General features: G+C 41.0%; 1 protein-coding gene across 1 annotated transcript in view; it reads left to right on the plus strand.

Moving 5' to 3' along the window:
* The window catches only part of BMPER (BMP binding endothelial regulator), a 495,935-nt gene that overhangs the window by 271,312 nt on the left and 206,865 nt on the right, over positions 1–17,758 (plus strand). The window contains exons 11-12 of the mRNA XM_073549959.1: positions 8,955–9,000; positions 12,889–13,218. Of these exons, the coding sequence (XP_073406060.1) occupies positions 8,955–9,000; positions 12,889–13,218 (376 nt within the window). The remainder of the gene's footprint in view (positions 1–8,954; positions 9,001–12,888; positions 13,219–17,758) is intronic.

The following is a 17,758-nucleotide window of genomic DNA, read 5'->3' on the forward strand; positions in this document are numbered from 1 at the left end:
CTTGGATACCAGCTCCCAGCATCTGCTTACAGCATCGGGAGCTCGCTGATCGATGGTCTCCCACTGCCACACGCAGCGATGCGTGCTGGCCAGCGGGAGACCAATGATCAAAAAATGGCCCAGGATGATCCTGCACAATCAGCGATACCCAGCGGGGGGCCGGTCGCCGATACGTGTCACACACTGCGAGATCGCTGGAGAGATCGCTGATGCATCACAAAATCAGCGATCTCGCTAGTGATCTCGCTATGTGTGATGGGAACTTAAGGCTGGGGTCACAATTGCGAGTGCAATGCGAGAAACTTGCCCGAGTCTCTCGTCTCAGTACCCAGCACTGCTGCCAGCAGTTCGGACTGGAGCGTTCATCTGCATAGAAATACATGCACCCACACACTCCGGTCTCGAGTGCCTGGGCAGTGCTGTGTATTGATGAGAGAGACTCGCGCATTCCACTCGCAAGTGTGACCCCGGCCTAAGTGTCCAATGATAAGATGTAGTTGTCATCTGAGCTGATTAATTTGAATTACAGTTAGAGATTGGCGAACCCGAACGGTTAAGTTCAGGTTCCATACTGGACATCTTGTTACCCCGAACATGAACTTCTCACGCAAGTCCACGTTACCATTTGGATTTGGCAGCCTGAACAAAACTTGTTGAAGGGCTGCAGCGCCACACCATTTTTAATTTATCTATTTTTTTCAATAAATACATGTACAGTAAGCTACACATACATTGCACTAATTATCTCTCTGAGATTTATTACTATGGGCAGGCATCAGCAGGTGAATATTCACATCAGCCTCTCCTTCTCTCTCTACTATCAGCGAGACCCACTGTTTTCTGTGTGTCAGCGTGGAAACCGCAGCGCTCTGACCGGCGGTAAGGTAAAAAGTTACCAACGATCAGAGCCGGTGTTTACCGCATTGTCAAACAAACCATTCATTTTTAAAGTTTGTCTGAACTCAGCAGATCTGAACATCATCGGGCCGCCCATCACTAATTACAATTACACAATTTTTCTTTATTTTTAATCCAATAGAAAGCAGATCGTGTACTGGAAAATGGGAAAAAAAATTCCAAGTGCGGTGAAATTGCAAAAAAAGTGCAATTCCACAGTTTTTTTTTTCTTTTTTAACATGATCACTAAATGCTAAAACTGACATGTCCTTATGATTCTCGTCATTACAAGTTGACAAACACCAAACATGTATAGATTCTTTTTTATTTAAGTGGTAAAAAAAAATTTCAAAGTTTGTTAAAAAAATTGTGCCATTTTCTGACACCCATAACGTCTCCATTTTTCGTGATCTGGAGTTGGGTGAGGGCTTTTTTTGCATGCCGAGCTGATGTTTTACATACCTTTTTGTGCAGATACGATCTTTTGATCGCCCGTTATTGCATTATAATGCAATTTTGCAGCCACCAACAAAAGGAAATTCTAAAACTTTTTCTTTTTTCTCATTATGCCATTTAGCGATCGGGTTAATTTTTTTTTATATTGATACATCGGGCAATTCTGAACATAGTGATACCAAATATGTGTATATTTGATTTTTTTATTGTTGCATTGTTATTATTTTGAATGGAGCAAAAGGGGAGAGATTTGACCTTTTACATTTTTTAAATTTTTTTAAAAACTTTTTTTTTCTTTTTGAATGCTTCAATAGTCTCCATGGGAGAATAGAAGCTGCAGTACTTTGTTCTGCTCTGCTACACACAGGCGATGATCAGATCGCCTATGTGCAGCAGAAATGCTCACTTGCTATGAGCGCACAGGGCGGTACTCATAGCAATCTGGCAATGACAACCATACAGGTGTACTGGAGACCTCTGGTTGTCATGCCGACCCATCGGTGACCCGCGATCATGTGACGGGGTCACAGACGGGTGGGATTTCCGACTTGCATCTGGCAAGTGCGAGTTAAGTGCTGCTGTCAGAGATTGACAGCAGCATTTAACTACTTAACAGCCATGGGTGCTTCGCGATTTCACCCACAGCTGTTGCGTGCACAAGTCAGCTGTAATATCAGCTGACATGTGCCTTGAAAGGTGCGGGCTCAGCGCCAGAGCCTACACCTTTCTGGACACATGTCAGCTAATATTACAGCTGACATGTGCACACAAAAGCTGTGGGTGAAATCGTGATCCATGGCATTTTCTAGTAAGTGCTGGGTATTAAGATGCGAGACTCGTCTGAGTTTCTTGCATGTGTGATCTCGGCCTAACAAAGGTTTCCAAAATTTGTTAAGAAAGAATGCATGTTAAGATATACCATAGTATGGCCTAATAGAATAATAACATATTCAATTAAGGCATTACATCAATGTTTTGAAAAAAAAAAGGTTTCCTAATGGAGTTAATTTTTTAAAATAAATTAACAGTAATGATACGAGTGAGTGAACTGGCCTTAACAGTCATGTAGTCAGTAATGTTGGACATGACCACTAGTGCCTCTGTTGGCTGCAGCAGTCACTTGTTGATAATTTGTAATTAAAGAATGGCAGGAACCACTGATGTTTATGCACTAAGGAAAAAAAAGGAATCGATTTTGAATTTTAACTTTTTTTTAACTAGTTTTCAATTTTAAATAATTTGGGGCTCTTTTAAATTTTTACCTAATAGACACTAGGCAGTTTCTTTAATGTTATTATACCGTATACAGTGTATATACTCCCTGGAACTATGCCTAAAAATACATAAAAATCTACAAGTCGTAACACATAAGGTGTCAAGTAGCACAATAAATTGTAAAATTGTAAAATTTAAATGTTAGAGGTGAGACAATTCAAAGGAGGACAAAAACTCCAAAAATTGTTTGATGATTTAGCTCAAATATTACTTGGCTATTTTTCTCCTGCAAAGCATAAATATAAAATATATATACTGTGTATATGATTCATTACTTGTTCACTGCTGCTTTTTCTTGCACATGTATTACAGTTTACATTTAAGCCCAAATGAATACAAATTAATGTGTCTACTCCTTATAAACATTAACTGAAGTTATTATCACTTTGACAACACATCAAGATTGCTTTTATTTTTTTTTTATTTCCATGTCACTATTAATATTATACACAATACTGCAACTTTTATTCTGGTCAATGAGCCTCACAATAGACTGACACTTTCTGCTCTGTAGATATCACTTTTCAGCAGTCATCTTATTATCATTACACAGGATTATAATGACAGGTAACATACAGTGGCATGTAAAACTTTGGACACCATTGGTCAAAATTACTGTAAGGCTGGAGTCAGACACAATGTATAAAAATACGGTCTGTATTTTACAGTCGTAATATGCCGGCTTGCAAAATGGACATATCATGGATCCCAATGACAGGTTAAACACAAACGAAAGAATAGATATAGACACATAGAATGCATACATATATATATATATATATACATACATGTCATTGAGACATATATATATATATATATATATATATATATATATATATTTCATAGAGATCTACAGTACATAGCAGAATAGCTGCTAAATCAATTGTCGGCTTCTGTAAAATCATTACAAAACCTGACAAGAAATGACACATGGTTTACATACAGCAAACCATTTCATTTCGTTTAGTTTTTTCTATGTCTTTGACTAATAATTTGATTAGGGCATGTGTGTAAAATTTGGGACATGTAGGTGTTAAATTAAGGGGTTAATTCATTGAAAAAAATTATGTTGGCTCCTTCTGTAATTTCTCCACCAGAGAGGGAAATCCAGTGAATGAGGGTAGATATTAATAGCCTAGAGAGGGACCATTGTTTTTGCCCCCCTTGCTAAAAAAATCTGCCCCAGCCACCCCAGAAAAGGCACATCTATAAGATGCGCCTTTTCTGGCACTTAGCCTCTCTATTCCCATTGCCTTTAGCGGTGGCTAATGGGTTAATAATAATGGGTTAATGTCACCTTGCTATTGAAAGGTGACATTAAGCCGGGTTAATAATGGAGAGATGTCAATGAGATCCATTATTAACTCTAGAACAGTAAAGGGTTAAAAAAAGACACACACACATTAGTTAAAAATTCTTTTAATGAAATAATCACACCAAGTTTTTGACCACATTTATTAATCTGCTAATCCAAAAAAACCACTGTTCTGTAAAAAATAAATAAAAATAAAATAAAAAACAACTATATGCATACCTCTCCGCTGTTCAGTCAGGTCCCCTGCTGCAATCCATCAGAAGGGGTTAACTAGTTTACAACGGGGACCGGTGCTAATGCCCCCTGAGGAAGCCATTGCGAAACGCGCGTCGGGGCTCGAATACCACTGATGGACATCAAAATGGGTGAGAGTTACTCTTGATATTTTTGTGGTCCCTCAATCTTTTAGGTGGTGAGTCCCATATGAGTTGCCATTGACCGGAGGACTGATAGAAATCTCCATGTTAGTTTAGCATTACCTACCTATACGGCACTTTAGGTTTAACTGTCCCAATAACTCCTTGTGAGTATGCACTGGCACTTTATTTTGGATGGATTATGATACTTGGGATCTGTTTTGATGTATGATGTATTACCTTGTCCTACTTTTATGTCTTGTCTGTGGTAGTTTGCTGCACATCTTGGCATTTATAGCCTTATTCCAAAGACATACTGATAGGGAATTTACATTGTGAGCCCCATTGGGGATAGTCATGATAATGTGTGCAAACTGTAAAGCGCTGCGGCATATGTTAGCGCTATATAAAAATAAAGATTATTCTTTATATTATTATTCCGATAGCTCTGTACTATTCAACTCAGTGATTGTTTTTTTTATCTATTATATCATTAAAAAATCTGATATTTTACCTTATTTGAGAAATTCTGGTGTTTGTGTTTTTGCTCCATGTTTTGGTGTTTATATAGAAAGCTAGATGTAGAATATCTGCAACCCCCACTCTTCATATATTTGCACCTATCACATAATGATGTCACAACATCTGGATAATGCATAAAATGATATCGCAACACATGGATAATAAACATATTGAAATTACAGTGTAGGATTAGTAAATGCATAATGTAATAGTAAAAACATAGAAACACAGCAATCACACAACACAGTAATAATAAAAACACATGGAATAGAATAAGCATTACAGACTATACAAAGCGGTGTAAAAAACAAACAACAAAAACAAATACAATGATGTAATTGTACATGTATAATAAACACATTAATAGGAAAAACTTATTGCATGTAGTGATGGCACAGGATTGGGATAAGCAATGTCACTGAACAGAGATGAAAACAAAGTAATATCACAGCTAATGACTAAGTGATGTCATAGCACAAGAAGAAATAAAGTCACATAATAAAGGGATAATGTAAATATTCATGTCAGAGTACAAACATGCAAAGTATAATTATTGTGACGGAGTCAGCTTCAGCTAAGTCATTTTTTAGAATGGACCCTCTGGGTCCAGGCACCCACCCCCCGAGGGCGAGCTGACCTTGTGAGGAACCACCCCCTATAAGGAAGTGTCAGGGGCAAGACCAAGGGGGTGAGCCACCACGGCTTCTGGAACCAGAAGGCCGGCTCAAGGAAGACACAATGTGTGAGTGTCTAACGACAAGGGGACGTGCAGGAAATAAGACAAGACAAGGCGTGGTTTGAAGGTATCTTCATTAAGGCGAACTCAGGGTAACATCAGGTGCAAGACGTGATAACAGGGATTACATAGCAAGGTACGTGCGTGGGCACACCAAGGTCCGTGGCATGGTACGTGCTAGGTGGTATGCCTGGGTACAGCAAGGGCTTGATGGAATCGGTCTCCGGACAGCTGGCAACGATCGACAGGATCAAGGCATCAGGCTGTGGACATCAGCTCCGGACATCAGGCCACAGTCATCAGGCTTAGGATCTCTGGCAGCGATCGGAAGGTTCCGGTAATCCGGCAGGCAAACCAGGATTCAGGCAAGGAGGCACGACACAGGTCCAGACACCAGGATTCAAGATTCAAGGTCCTGCGTGTGCTAGAGGCATGCCAGGGGCACGGCACAAAGAATGGTCCTGGCCATGCTAGGAGGCACGCCAGGGTACATGGTTAACGGCAGGTCCTGTGCATGCAGAGGGGCACACCAAGGACAGGGTTCTAGGCAGAGTCCTGCGCATGCAGAGGGGCATGCCAGGGTCAGGGTTCAAGGCAAAGAGCAGAACGTAGGCAGTAGCACAGAGCCGGGTACAGGAAAGAGAAGCAGAGCGTATGCTAGAGCCCAGAGCCAGGTACAGAAACTAGGTCATAGTACAGGACAAGACAGAGAGCCAAGGTTCAGGACAGAGGAAGGATAGCAAAAGACTTGTGCTAGTGTAGCATGAAAATGCACAGAGCGAGAAACAGCGTGAGTGCAAGGGAGCACGGAAAATGCGACTGAGGCACCGGCAGGCGATACCGGCTGAGGCACAGGCAGGCGGGCATGACTAGAGGCGGCACGGCTGAGGTACAGACAGGCGGAGACCACTAAAGCACTGGCCAGCAGGCACGGCTGAGGCACAGACAGTCGGGCACGTATAGAGCGGCTCGGCTGAGGCACAAACAGGGGGGCATGGGTACGACCAGGCGCATGCAAGGGGCACGCAGCCACAAGGCAGGACTAGGCAAAGGTACAGGACTAAGACACGTGCAATACTGCACGGTGAAGCCTGGTACGAAAGGTGCAAGTGAGCACAAAAACGGAACTAGACACAGAGTTCAAGACATGGGCCTGCGCGTGCAAAGAAACACGCCAGGGTAGGGTTCAAGGCAGAGAGAGAGTATAGAGCTAGCAGCGGAACATAGGCCGAAGCCCAAAGCCGGGTCACGACAGAACCTTGAGACTAGCCAGGGCATGTGCTAGAGAGCACCATAGGACAAGGTAAGGAAAACCAGACAAAGACAGGGATCGTGGGAAGTACTACAAGGCTAAGAATAGCAAGGACAAAACATGGCATAACAGGCAAAGACAGATAACATAGGAAGTACAACAAGGCTAAGGATAGCAGAGACAAAACATGGCACAAAAGACAACACAAGACATGGCACAGGACAAGAGGCAGAATACAAGCACAGAGCGTGTGCAGAGAAGCACAACAGGGCAGAGTGCAGGGGCACAGAATACAGGGAGCGACTGAGCATACCAAGCAGCCATGCAGGGAAGCAACATGATACTCAGGCCCCGACCATAGGAAGGGGCGGTCTGATATAGGGCATTATCACCTGAACTTCCGGGTCAGGACCAGGGGAGGACTTCTGGTTCAGATCCTCCAGGATCATAGAGAGGATTGCTGGATCAGATTCTGCTGGACCATAGAGAGGATCACATGGTCAGGTCCTCCAGGACCACAGAGAGGATCACAGCAGGCAGAGCAGAGACGGGCACGCACACAGCAACGGCATGCAGCCATGAGGAGGTACACGTTCACACCACTCCAGGGTCACACAGCACAACAGCCATGAGGTGCACGTGCATACTGCTTCAGGGATCATGCAGCATAACAGTCATGAGGTGCGTGTGCACACAGCTCCAGGGGTCATGCAGCATAATGGACATGACGGGTATAACAGTGAGATGTGCGTGCACACTGCTCCAGGGGTCATGCGGCATAACAGACATGGCGGGCATGACAATTATGTCACAGTTCAGTGTTACTTACTGTGGCAAAAAGGAGTAAAAACAGCTACGTCTAATATAGGACTAATAAAAGTGATGATGTCCCCATACATAGCAAACATTGTGTCACGGAGTGACTGACAAGTGTGACATGACCCAGTGATTGGTCGGGCACCAAACGGCACAACAACACAACACCAATGGAATAGGGGATAGGGGGGGAGGAAGGCCCTGGCAATAAGGAATCAGGGACGGTCACCTCCTAAGCTCCTTCCTGAGCCTGTCCCTGTTCTCACCTAACACCCTATGCAGGTCCTTCCCCCTGCTGACGTCAGGATGCCTCATCCCTATTTGTAACCTAGATCTGCCCTGGCTAGTGCACTGGCCGGCAAGGTGCGCTAGCCTCACCTCTGCAGATTAAACGCACAGGGGGAAGTGACAGACACCAAAGGGACAAGGTAGCAAAAATACAACACTTAGCTTGTGCACACCACTACTTAACTCCACACCACAGATAGCACAGCAACAGGACTCCAAACACCAGACTTGGCAGCCACCAGAGAGCTGCTTCTGAAAAGGTTGGTCTCCAAAGAGGAACTGTATCACCAACAGTCAGCTGATGCCTCAAGTGACCTTTTAAAAGATGTGGGAGTGGTCAGCAACAATATCAGCTGACCCAGCAGCACTGCAGTAACACCAGCTCGCCAGCGGGGAAAAACTGCATTTAACCCCTCTGAAAGGAAAAAAAATTTAATCTGAGAGGCCAGATCTGCCACAGATCCAAAAATGGATTGATTTGTGACACATTGGTTTCCTCTTGTGTCACAGTTACCCCATAGTGCACCCATGTGATGGTGGTGGTGTGGAGATGGATAACATTTCAAACTTTTATGTACAGTATGATATAGTGACCAAAAAGCCCACTTCAAAAGATTTTTGCATATTTCAATAATTTTAATACTAATATTATTAAACTACTTATTTATATAAAAATAGAAATTTATTTGCAATGGTAAAAATGGAGTTGAAAGGATGCAGATGCTAACATATTTAAAGATTTGTTTTGGAAATGTCAATTCTTTCCAACTACGATGAAAATGTGTTTTATAATGCTCCCGGCTCGTCCTAATGGCATGCTAACTATGCACCATATGTGTTTTACATCGTCGTATCGCATAGTATCTCTGATAGCTTTAAAGGCTGTGCTGAAATATTTATGTCTTATTTAATTTTTGTTCAATTATGTTTTGAAGGAAATGTGCAAAACTTGAGATCAATAGAAGCCACCTAAGTATGTGAAATTTAGGATTTTCTTATTATTCATATTGTTATTTTTCTCTATGTGGTTCTCCTTTACAGGGGAAAATTCTGAATAGAAAGGGATGTTGCCCAATTTGCACTGAAAGTGAGTAAGTTCATTTTTACTTTACCACTATTTGGTAATAATGCAAACTTGTCAAAGTCATGTAATAGTATAATAAATCTGAAGTCAGTCAGTCCCTGTTACAAAACACTAATATTACTCTATCCCTAATTTACTTAGGGTCCTGTTACACTAAACGACGCACCAGTGATCCCGACAACGATACGACCTGTCAGGATCGCTGGTGCGTCGCTACATGATCGCTGGTGAGCTCTCAAACAGGTAGACTCACCAGCGATCAGGACTAGCGAGGATGCTGGCAACCAGGGTAAAAAGCGAGTAACTAAGCGCGCACGTTGCTTAGTTACCCGCTGTTTACCCTGGATACCAGCGTGCTCGCGCTGGGAGCTGGTATCCAAGGTAAACAGCGGGTAACCAAGCGTGTGCGTTTCCAAGGTAACTAAGCATGTAACGCCGGTTTCCAAGGTAAACAGCGGGTAGCCAAGAGCCGTGTCTCCTGGATACCCGATGTTTACAATAGAAACCAGCTTGCTCGCTGGTCCTGATCGCTGGAGGGGCTGTTTATGTGACAGCTCACCAGCGATCAGCCTAACGATGTCCCAGCGATCCCATCCATGTCGGATCATTGGTGGGATCACTGGGACATCGTTATATGTAATGGGGCCTTAAGGACAAGCCTTAGGCCACATTGACAGATCCATTCCCACTTTTACATCCATCAAAATGCACCATTGTTCCCTCATGCATCATTTGTTTTGCATCTGTTATTTTCTTATCCTTTTTTAACCTGTTTGAATTTTTTTTCTCCGTTTTTACCAAAGCTCTGTTGACATTAGTAGATCAGTCTGATCTGTAAAATAGATGAGGATAGGACATGCTTTGAGACTCACTGATCGGATACACATCCGTTGTTAAAACAGACAGCACATGAATGTGCATGTTGGATTTGTGAATGAAGCCTTATGTTTTTGTAGACAAAGGGTGTATCATCTGTCATTACGAGAGTGGGAACCACTGGCTCAGATGGCCTGGCCAAATGGAGCTTGCAATCGCAATCATTTACAAAGTGCTTGGTGGAATAACTGGAGCTCAATTTTTCTATTTTATACTTCTAAATATTACAGTCATATAGTTATCAAATAAAAAGCATTTTCATACTGTTACTGAGCAAAGTCCACTATATCAAAACCAATAGTGCCAGTAATACTAATATACAAGGAATAAATATCACTGCCACAATATGGCCACATAGTTCCACCACAGTGTTTGAATACAACCATCATCCTGTTACTGATCAAAGTCCACTATACCAGGATTATTATTGCCAAAAGAACAATACACTTATAATTTCCTCTATTCCAGTTCCCATATAATTATAATGTTCCCTCATTCTGGCTCCCATACACTTATAATGTCCTCCTACACTTATCATTTCTCCTATTCTAGCCCCCCTTACACTTATAATGTCCCGACCCAACCTCTGCATCCATATCGAAAACACCCTGACCAAAATTACTAACAATTTACTTACTGCCAAAGCTGTCAGACAATTCTCTATACTCCTCCTTCTAGATCAGTCCTCGGCCTTTAACACAGTCAACTACTCGCTACTACTACAAACTCTCTTTTCCCTTGGCATCAAAGACCTTGCCATCTCCTGGATCTACTCATACCTTTCTAGCCACACATTTAGCGTGTCACACTCCCATACGACTGCCTCATCTCGCCCTGTCTCTGTAGGTGTCTTTAAAGGCTCTGTCCTTGGACCTTTACACTTTTCACTCTATACCTTTGGCCTGGAACAGCTCATACTGTTACCTTGGCTTCCATTACCACCTATATGTCTATGACACTCAGATCTACCTCTCTGGCTCAGACATCACCTCTCTGATGTCCAGAATCCCAGAGTGTCTATCAGCCATATCTAAGGGATAACATTTCTTCTTGAGGAGAGTGACTTTTCAGCTCTGGTGGTCAAGGTAAGGAGGCTTATTCGCCATGCAATCCTCCTCTGGAAAATTTAATATGCAAATTGCCTCTTCAGAGATGAAAATGATTGAACTCTATAGTGCCACCTGTTGGATTCTTACAATTCAGTAATGATCCTTTAACAAGCCTTGAAATGTGACTTAGGACAAAAGCCAAATCAGAATCTCAATTTTCAGACATGGTGTTTTGGGGGTATTGCCCCTCATCAGTGCAAAGTATGAGAACTGATTTGGTTAGATAAGAGGCTCTTGACTGAGGTCTAAGGGGTAACATTTCTCCTTGTGGGGAGTGACATACCAGATTTGGCATGTCAAGGTAAGAAGGCTTATTTGCTGTTCAATGCTCCCCTGGGAAATTTAATATGCAAATTGCCTCTTCAGAGAGGAAGAGGACTCTATAGCACCACCTATTGGAAGCAACATTGCTACAAGTCACTATTGACCCTTTAATGAGCTTTGAAATGTGACTTAGGACAAAACCCAACTCAGAATCTCAATGTTCCTACATGGTGTTTCGGGGTGGTGCTTGAGAGTTCAATTCCTCTTTTTCTCTGAAGACACAATTTGCATATCAGCCATATCCCACTTCTTCTCCACTCACTTCCTAAAACTAAAAGAGGACAAAACTGAACTTACCATCTTTCCTTCATCTCTCCTAATTTTCCTGCTCTGTCCTACAAATCGTATATCCAAGCTCTTGCCACCTCCTGCCATCTCCAACTCAAACATTTTTCATTATCTCTCTATTTTCAACCCTGAATCTACTAACATCTTATTGAATGCTCTCATCTTCTCCTTTCTTGACTTTGTGGAAGAGTGCATAGAAAAAAGCCTTCACTTGCACACAGAAATTGTTAGACTCATTTTGAGTTTGCAAAAAGACATACGGCAGACTCCCCAAATAAATGAAGGAAGGTTTTGTGGTCAGATGAGACTAAAATTTAACTTTTTGGTCACCAAAGTGAATGCTATGTCTGACGCCAAACCAACACATCTCATCACCCCAAGAACACCATCACCACAGTGAAACATGGTGGTGGAGGCATCATGGCATGGGAATGTTTTTCAGCAGCAGGGACAGTGGTTCAATTTGAGGGGAAGAAAGATAGTGTGAAGTACATTGATATTCCTAAGCAAAACCTGTTTCAGACTATTAGTGATTTGAGACTGGGATGGAGGATCACTTTACAACAAGACAATGGCCCTCAAGTGGTTTAACTGGAAACATGTAAATGCTCTGGAGTGGTCTAGTCAAAGCCAAGACTTTAATCCAAGTGAGAATCTTTGGTCAGGCCAGATTGGGTCTGGTTGATGTAAACCAGAAAAAGCCATCTATTTTGAAGGACTGTAGCAGTTTTGCCTTGAGGGATGGGCAGAAATCTTAGTGGCAAGGAGTAGAAAGCTCATAGTCTTACCAAAGCAACCTGCAGCTGTAATTGCCACAAAAGGAGGGTCTATAAAGTACTGACTTTAGGGTGGCGAATAGTTATGCATACTGAAAATTTCAGTTATTTTGTCCTATTTGTTGTTTGCTTCACATCAAGTTGAAAACCAAATGTTCACAGTTGTAGGCATGTTCTTTACATGAACTGATGCAAACCCTCAAAAAAAGTGAAATTCCATGTTGTGAGGGAGCAAAACACAAAAAAATGCCAAGAGGGTAAATATTTTCACAAGCTACTGTACATACTATATTATAAGTGAGGAGATGTCAATAAAATGTGTTACATAGTGCTTCAACTAACCTAACGCAAGCCATGTCTGTAAGTCTTCTAGGTTGCCCTCTTTTAAATTGGCCTTGATCCTACTAGCTTCCCAATATTTTTGTCATTACAAATATCTGGCATGACATTATTTGTGCATAGCCACCAATGTTATAATTTTAAAAGTGTATATTAATTATAATTCACATATATTGCAGAACCTGGGGTATGTACTGTATTTGGAGATCCCCACTACAATACCTTTGATGGACGAACATTCAACTTTCAAGGAACTTGTCAGTATGTCTTGACCAGGGACTGCTCATCTTCTACCTCATCTTTTGAAGTTCTAGTAAAAAATGATGCTCGACGGACACATTCTTTCTCATGGACAAAGACAGTAGCTCTAGTAATGGGAGGAAGCACTATTAGTCTTCATCAGCATCTAACAGTCAAGTGGAATGGAACACGGATTTCACTTCCATATGAAACACCTCACTTTCATGTTGACCTTGATGGCTACCTTCTAAAAGTGACTACCAAAGCAGGTATGAATAAGTGGTCCATGCCAAGTATTGTTACAACTTTTTATTGATGGATTTATGATTAAGTCAATCTTTACATACCAGAAAATAATATAAATTACCATACCCACGTATTACTGTGCTATCCAGTATCAATATGGCATAATATGTACATTTTCTGTTGGTCAAACTTAAAACCAGGTAATGCTGGAGGCAAATTAGAAGCAAACTAAAATAGATATAAAGATGTTAGTACACCATAACAATTTATGATGCTGATCAGGGTGCCCCCCCATATGGGACCCTAACTAATCTTGATGCAAGTCCGGAGTCCCTCATTTCAAAAGGATATTGGACTGTATGAACAACACTACTTATTGTGTATGGGGCAGCCAGAGGTAGGACTGTATAGTCTCCATGCTTGGAGCAGTGGCGTACATTCAGGAAACCAACGTTTACAGATTGTAATGCCATTTTCACATGAATTGACTACTCTAGATTGTGCTTTGCACTGTATCTCTGCTGTCTACCAAACTAGATAAACACATCTACAGTTAGTATAGAAAGGTTATATTTTACAATCATTGTACCACCAAAGGGCAAAAAAGTCACACAATTAGCTAGAACTGTAAAACAACAGTACATTCAAAAACCATACATTGATCTAGTTCCACAAATATTTACAAAACTAAAGATGAGGTTCTAAGTTTAACATTCTGATCAGGAGTCCACTACAAAGCTGAGAAAATGTGTTGAGTTTTTCAACTCATTTCACTTTTGCTGTTGCTGTGTGGTGGCCATTGCTGCAGTCGTGGTGTTCTTTTGGGGTGGAGCAGCTTGGAGCCATAGGGGCTTTGCCTTGCAGCATGGGTGATGTGAGACAGCAGGTCGCTCCCCCTGCTCTTACGATTTTGCTTTTGGGTTAGGAATTAGATATGGCTTAGGGACCTAGATAAAGATTCTATATGATGTGGCAGTGGGATCAAGAACCTCATGTTCGGTTTTGTAAACTTTTCATTTAGTAGCTTTAGAGGAATTTCTGTCATTTCTACAATTATAGGTTATCATACAACTACCACATTCACTCAGGCACAAGAGTCTTAAATATTATGTGGTCTCCTACTCAAAATTTTGATCTACTGCATTGCTAAGAAAAACTGGCATTTCTAAGAAGGCAATGGGGCAGCTACTTTGTACGTTTGGCGCAAACTCGTTTTTGTTGGATAGTGTGTTGGACACAGGCACAAGTAACGTTAAGAACATCTGGTATATTTCCTGGATTGGCTCAATAGTAAACTGACAAGCAGGTCCACTGAATCCTAGAAGATGTGTTAAGGGCTTATATTTGTTTTGACAAAACTGATTTGGGACTGTAATATCCTGGTTGTAGATAAACACTGGGTTAATGCTGAGAAATGTCTTATTAACATGTGTCAAATACATAGCCGACATCCCTGGGAGAGTTGGTCTGCATAGTGCATTACTGTGCTAGGTAAACATTATTTACTGGTAGATGAATTAAACAGCATGTAAAATTAATAAGATGATTTTTTCATGTAATATGATCATTTCAAAGTCACATGGAACCATTATATAGTATTATGGTAGTATAGAAAATATAGAATTACAGAAAAGTTTTGGTTCTTCTTTCACTGCTGTGTAGTCATGGAGACTTTGTAACCTCTTAAGGCTGATGGAACTCATACCCAGTGACTCAGGTTTGACTTATATTAGTGTAAGATTGCAAATATGTGCCTTGTTCTTTGTTTGTAAATCAAGTACTGGCACAATTAAAGAAAATGTGTCACTAAATTCATGCTGCCCAAACCACGGGCAATGTGAAATGTAGCCTGTCTGCTTGATTGCAGCCAGACAAAGCCTAAGGTATAAACAAAATCAGCAAATACCCTGCAGTAAATAAATAGCAATAGTACATGAAAGTAACATAGGGTACTTAGTTAACATAATTTTGATAAAAAAAACCCATAAAAGTGATCCCACCGCGTAAAAGTGACCCTATTCAGTATGGTCCTAACCTTTAGTATTAAAATATTACCATAATTTAAATGACATAAGTGTGAATAAGGGCCGAGCAGGACCGAGACCACGAATAATGGACACCCAGCCATGGGGAGCTATATGAATGTGATGTTCAGCTTAATGAAAAGGGAGGCACAGACTGCCACAACCTGAAACAAAAACCTAAGGAAATTAATTGGAATATAAGTTGCTATGCATGCAACATGTACTCGGACAACCCCTTCTTAAATTCTGTATTCCCAAGTGTAAAATAACACATCAACGTGGTCCAGTCATGTTGTGGGGCTACCTGGTTAATCCTGCCTGTAGCATATACTTGTCTCAAAGATTAAGCCATGCATGTGTAAGTACACACGAACGGTACAGTGCTCATTAAATCAGTTATGGTTTATGATCAATTTATAATAATTGACTTATTGTCCAAATTTTTATTTCAAGATGTTTTTATATAATTACAGGATCGCTACTACCAACAGGTGGCACTATAGAGTTCAAGTCCTCTTTTTCTTTGAAGAGGCAATTTGCATAGATAATTACAAAGTTTTTTCGTTTTATGCTGAAGCTGTTTAGGCTTTGAAGTTAATATTGACGTGGATTTTTTGGCTGGGTGACTTTACCCCTGTGCATACTGTGACCTGTCCTGATTAGACAGAGTCTTATTGAGCTCTAAAAGGAAAAGAGGAAGCTACACTTAGCAACAACTCATTCCAGTAGAACTCTGGAAGTTTATTCATATTCATGGTCTTTTATCAGTTCGTATAAAGGAGTGGTTACTCATCAACATAAAGGCTTTACTTCTTAGCTAATTGGTCAGTTTAAATGCATGAACATATATGGGTGTCCGACCTGGGGTTATTTAGACACCACGTGATTTACTGTCCGGAGTCTTGCACTTGTCAGCAAGTCTCCAATATCGGCCGGACCAACTGGCCTAAGTTCCTCATTCCCTATGTCTGCTAGATATTTCTCAAGTCACAAGACAATGAGATGACTGGGTAGCAGGTTATTTCCACCAACTAGTTATAAGGTTCAAACTGTGAATATGTATCTGTGTACATATAAGAATATATAAGAGTACATAAGTATATAGCAGTATATGGAGTATATAGCCTATAGCAGGCAAGTGAGATCTATATGAAATACATATACATATATATTTCCATAACAATATATTGGCTGTTCCTCTGATGAACTAGAAAAGATTAGTCTTTGTCCATACCAGTTTCACTCATCCACTCTGTAATTAATGTAGGTGAGTATCTGATATTAACAATTTACACTGCGTGATATAGCATTTAAGAAGGGGCTGTCCAAGTATTGGACACAATGCTGCCACCAGAAATTTCAGGGACCCATGTTGGCAACATTTTTGGGCACACTTGAGATTCCACCAAGGCTCCACCCCAGCTCCACCTCCACCCCTCGAAATTTCCACAGTCCCACTGCCCACCATTATAAAAACTCCAGTTTTGCACCAAGTCCTCACCAATCACACTTTAATAATTCCCTTTGAACACCATATCACATACAAAACCATCAGCTTTGGTGTAGGCCAAAAGATTTTTTAAGCCGCCACCACGACAAGATAGACTCTTTTGGCAGGGTTTACTTTACTCTAACATATTAAACATTTCTTAAAATATCCAGTACTCTTTAAAGGTATATACTGTATATAAGGTACTGTGTCAAATAAATTTTTTAAATGACCAATAATACAGCATACAAGGAATAAATACCGCCAAACCATGGCCAGACCACATATTACCACAACATAGTGACCGAATAATACCACAAACAAGGGACAAATACCTCCACACCATGGCCAGACCACATATTGCCATCATATATTGATTGAATAATACCACATAGCAGGAACAACTACTTCCACAACATGTCCAGTCCTCATATTAACACCACATAGTGACCAATTTATACCAAAAAGTACAAATACCACCACACCATGACCAGACCACATATTACCACTATATAGTGACCGAATAATACCACATAGAAGGAACAAATACCACCACACCATGTCCAGACCTCATATTAACACCAAATAGTGCCCAAATAATACCACAACTAAGGAACAAATAGATCCACACTAAGACCAGACCACATATTACTATCACGTAGTGACCGAATAATACAGCCACACCATGGCCAGGCCACATATCACCATCACATAGTGACCAAATAATACCACATGCAAGGGACAAATACCTTCACTCCATGGCCAGATCACATATTGCCAACATATAGTGACCAAATATTACCTTGTAGTATTAACAAATACTGCCACACCATGTTTAGACCTTATATTAACACCATATAATGGCCGAATAATGCCACAAACAAGGAACAAATACAACCACGCCATGACTAGACCACATATTACCACCATATACTTATCTACTTATTGAATAATACCACATAGAAGGAACAAATACCACCATACCATGTCCAGACCTCATATTAACACCAAATAGTGACCGAATAATACAACAAACAAGGAACAAATACC

Source organism: Dendrobates tinctorius, unplaced genomic scaffold, assembly GCF_039654945.1.
Source record: "Dendrobates tinctorius isolate UK_male_01 unplaced genomic scaffold, ASM3965494v1 ptg000162l, whole genome shotgun sequence".
Taxonomy (NCBI): domain Eukaryota; kingdom Metazoa; phylum Chordata; class Amphibia; order Anura; family Dendrobatidae; genus Dendrobates; species Dendrobates tinctorius.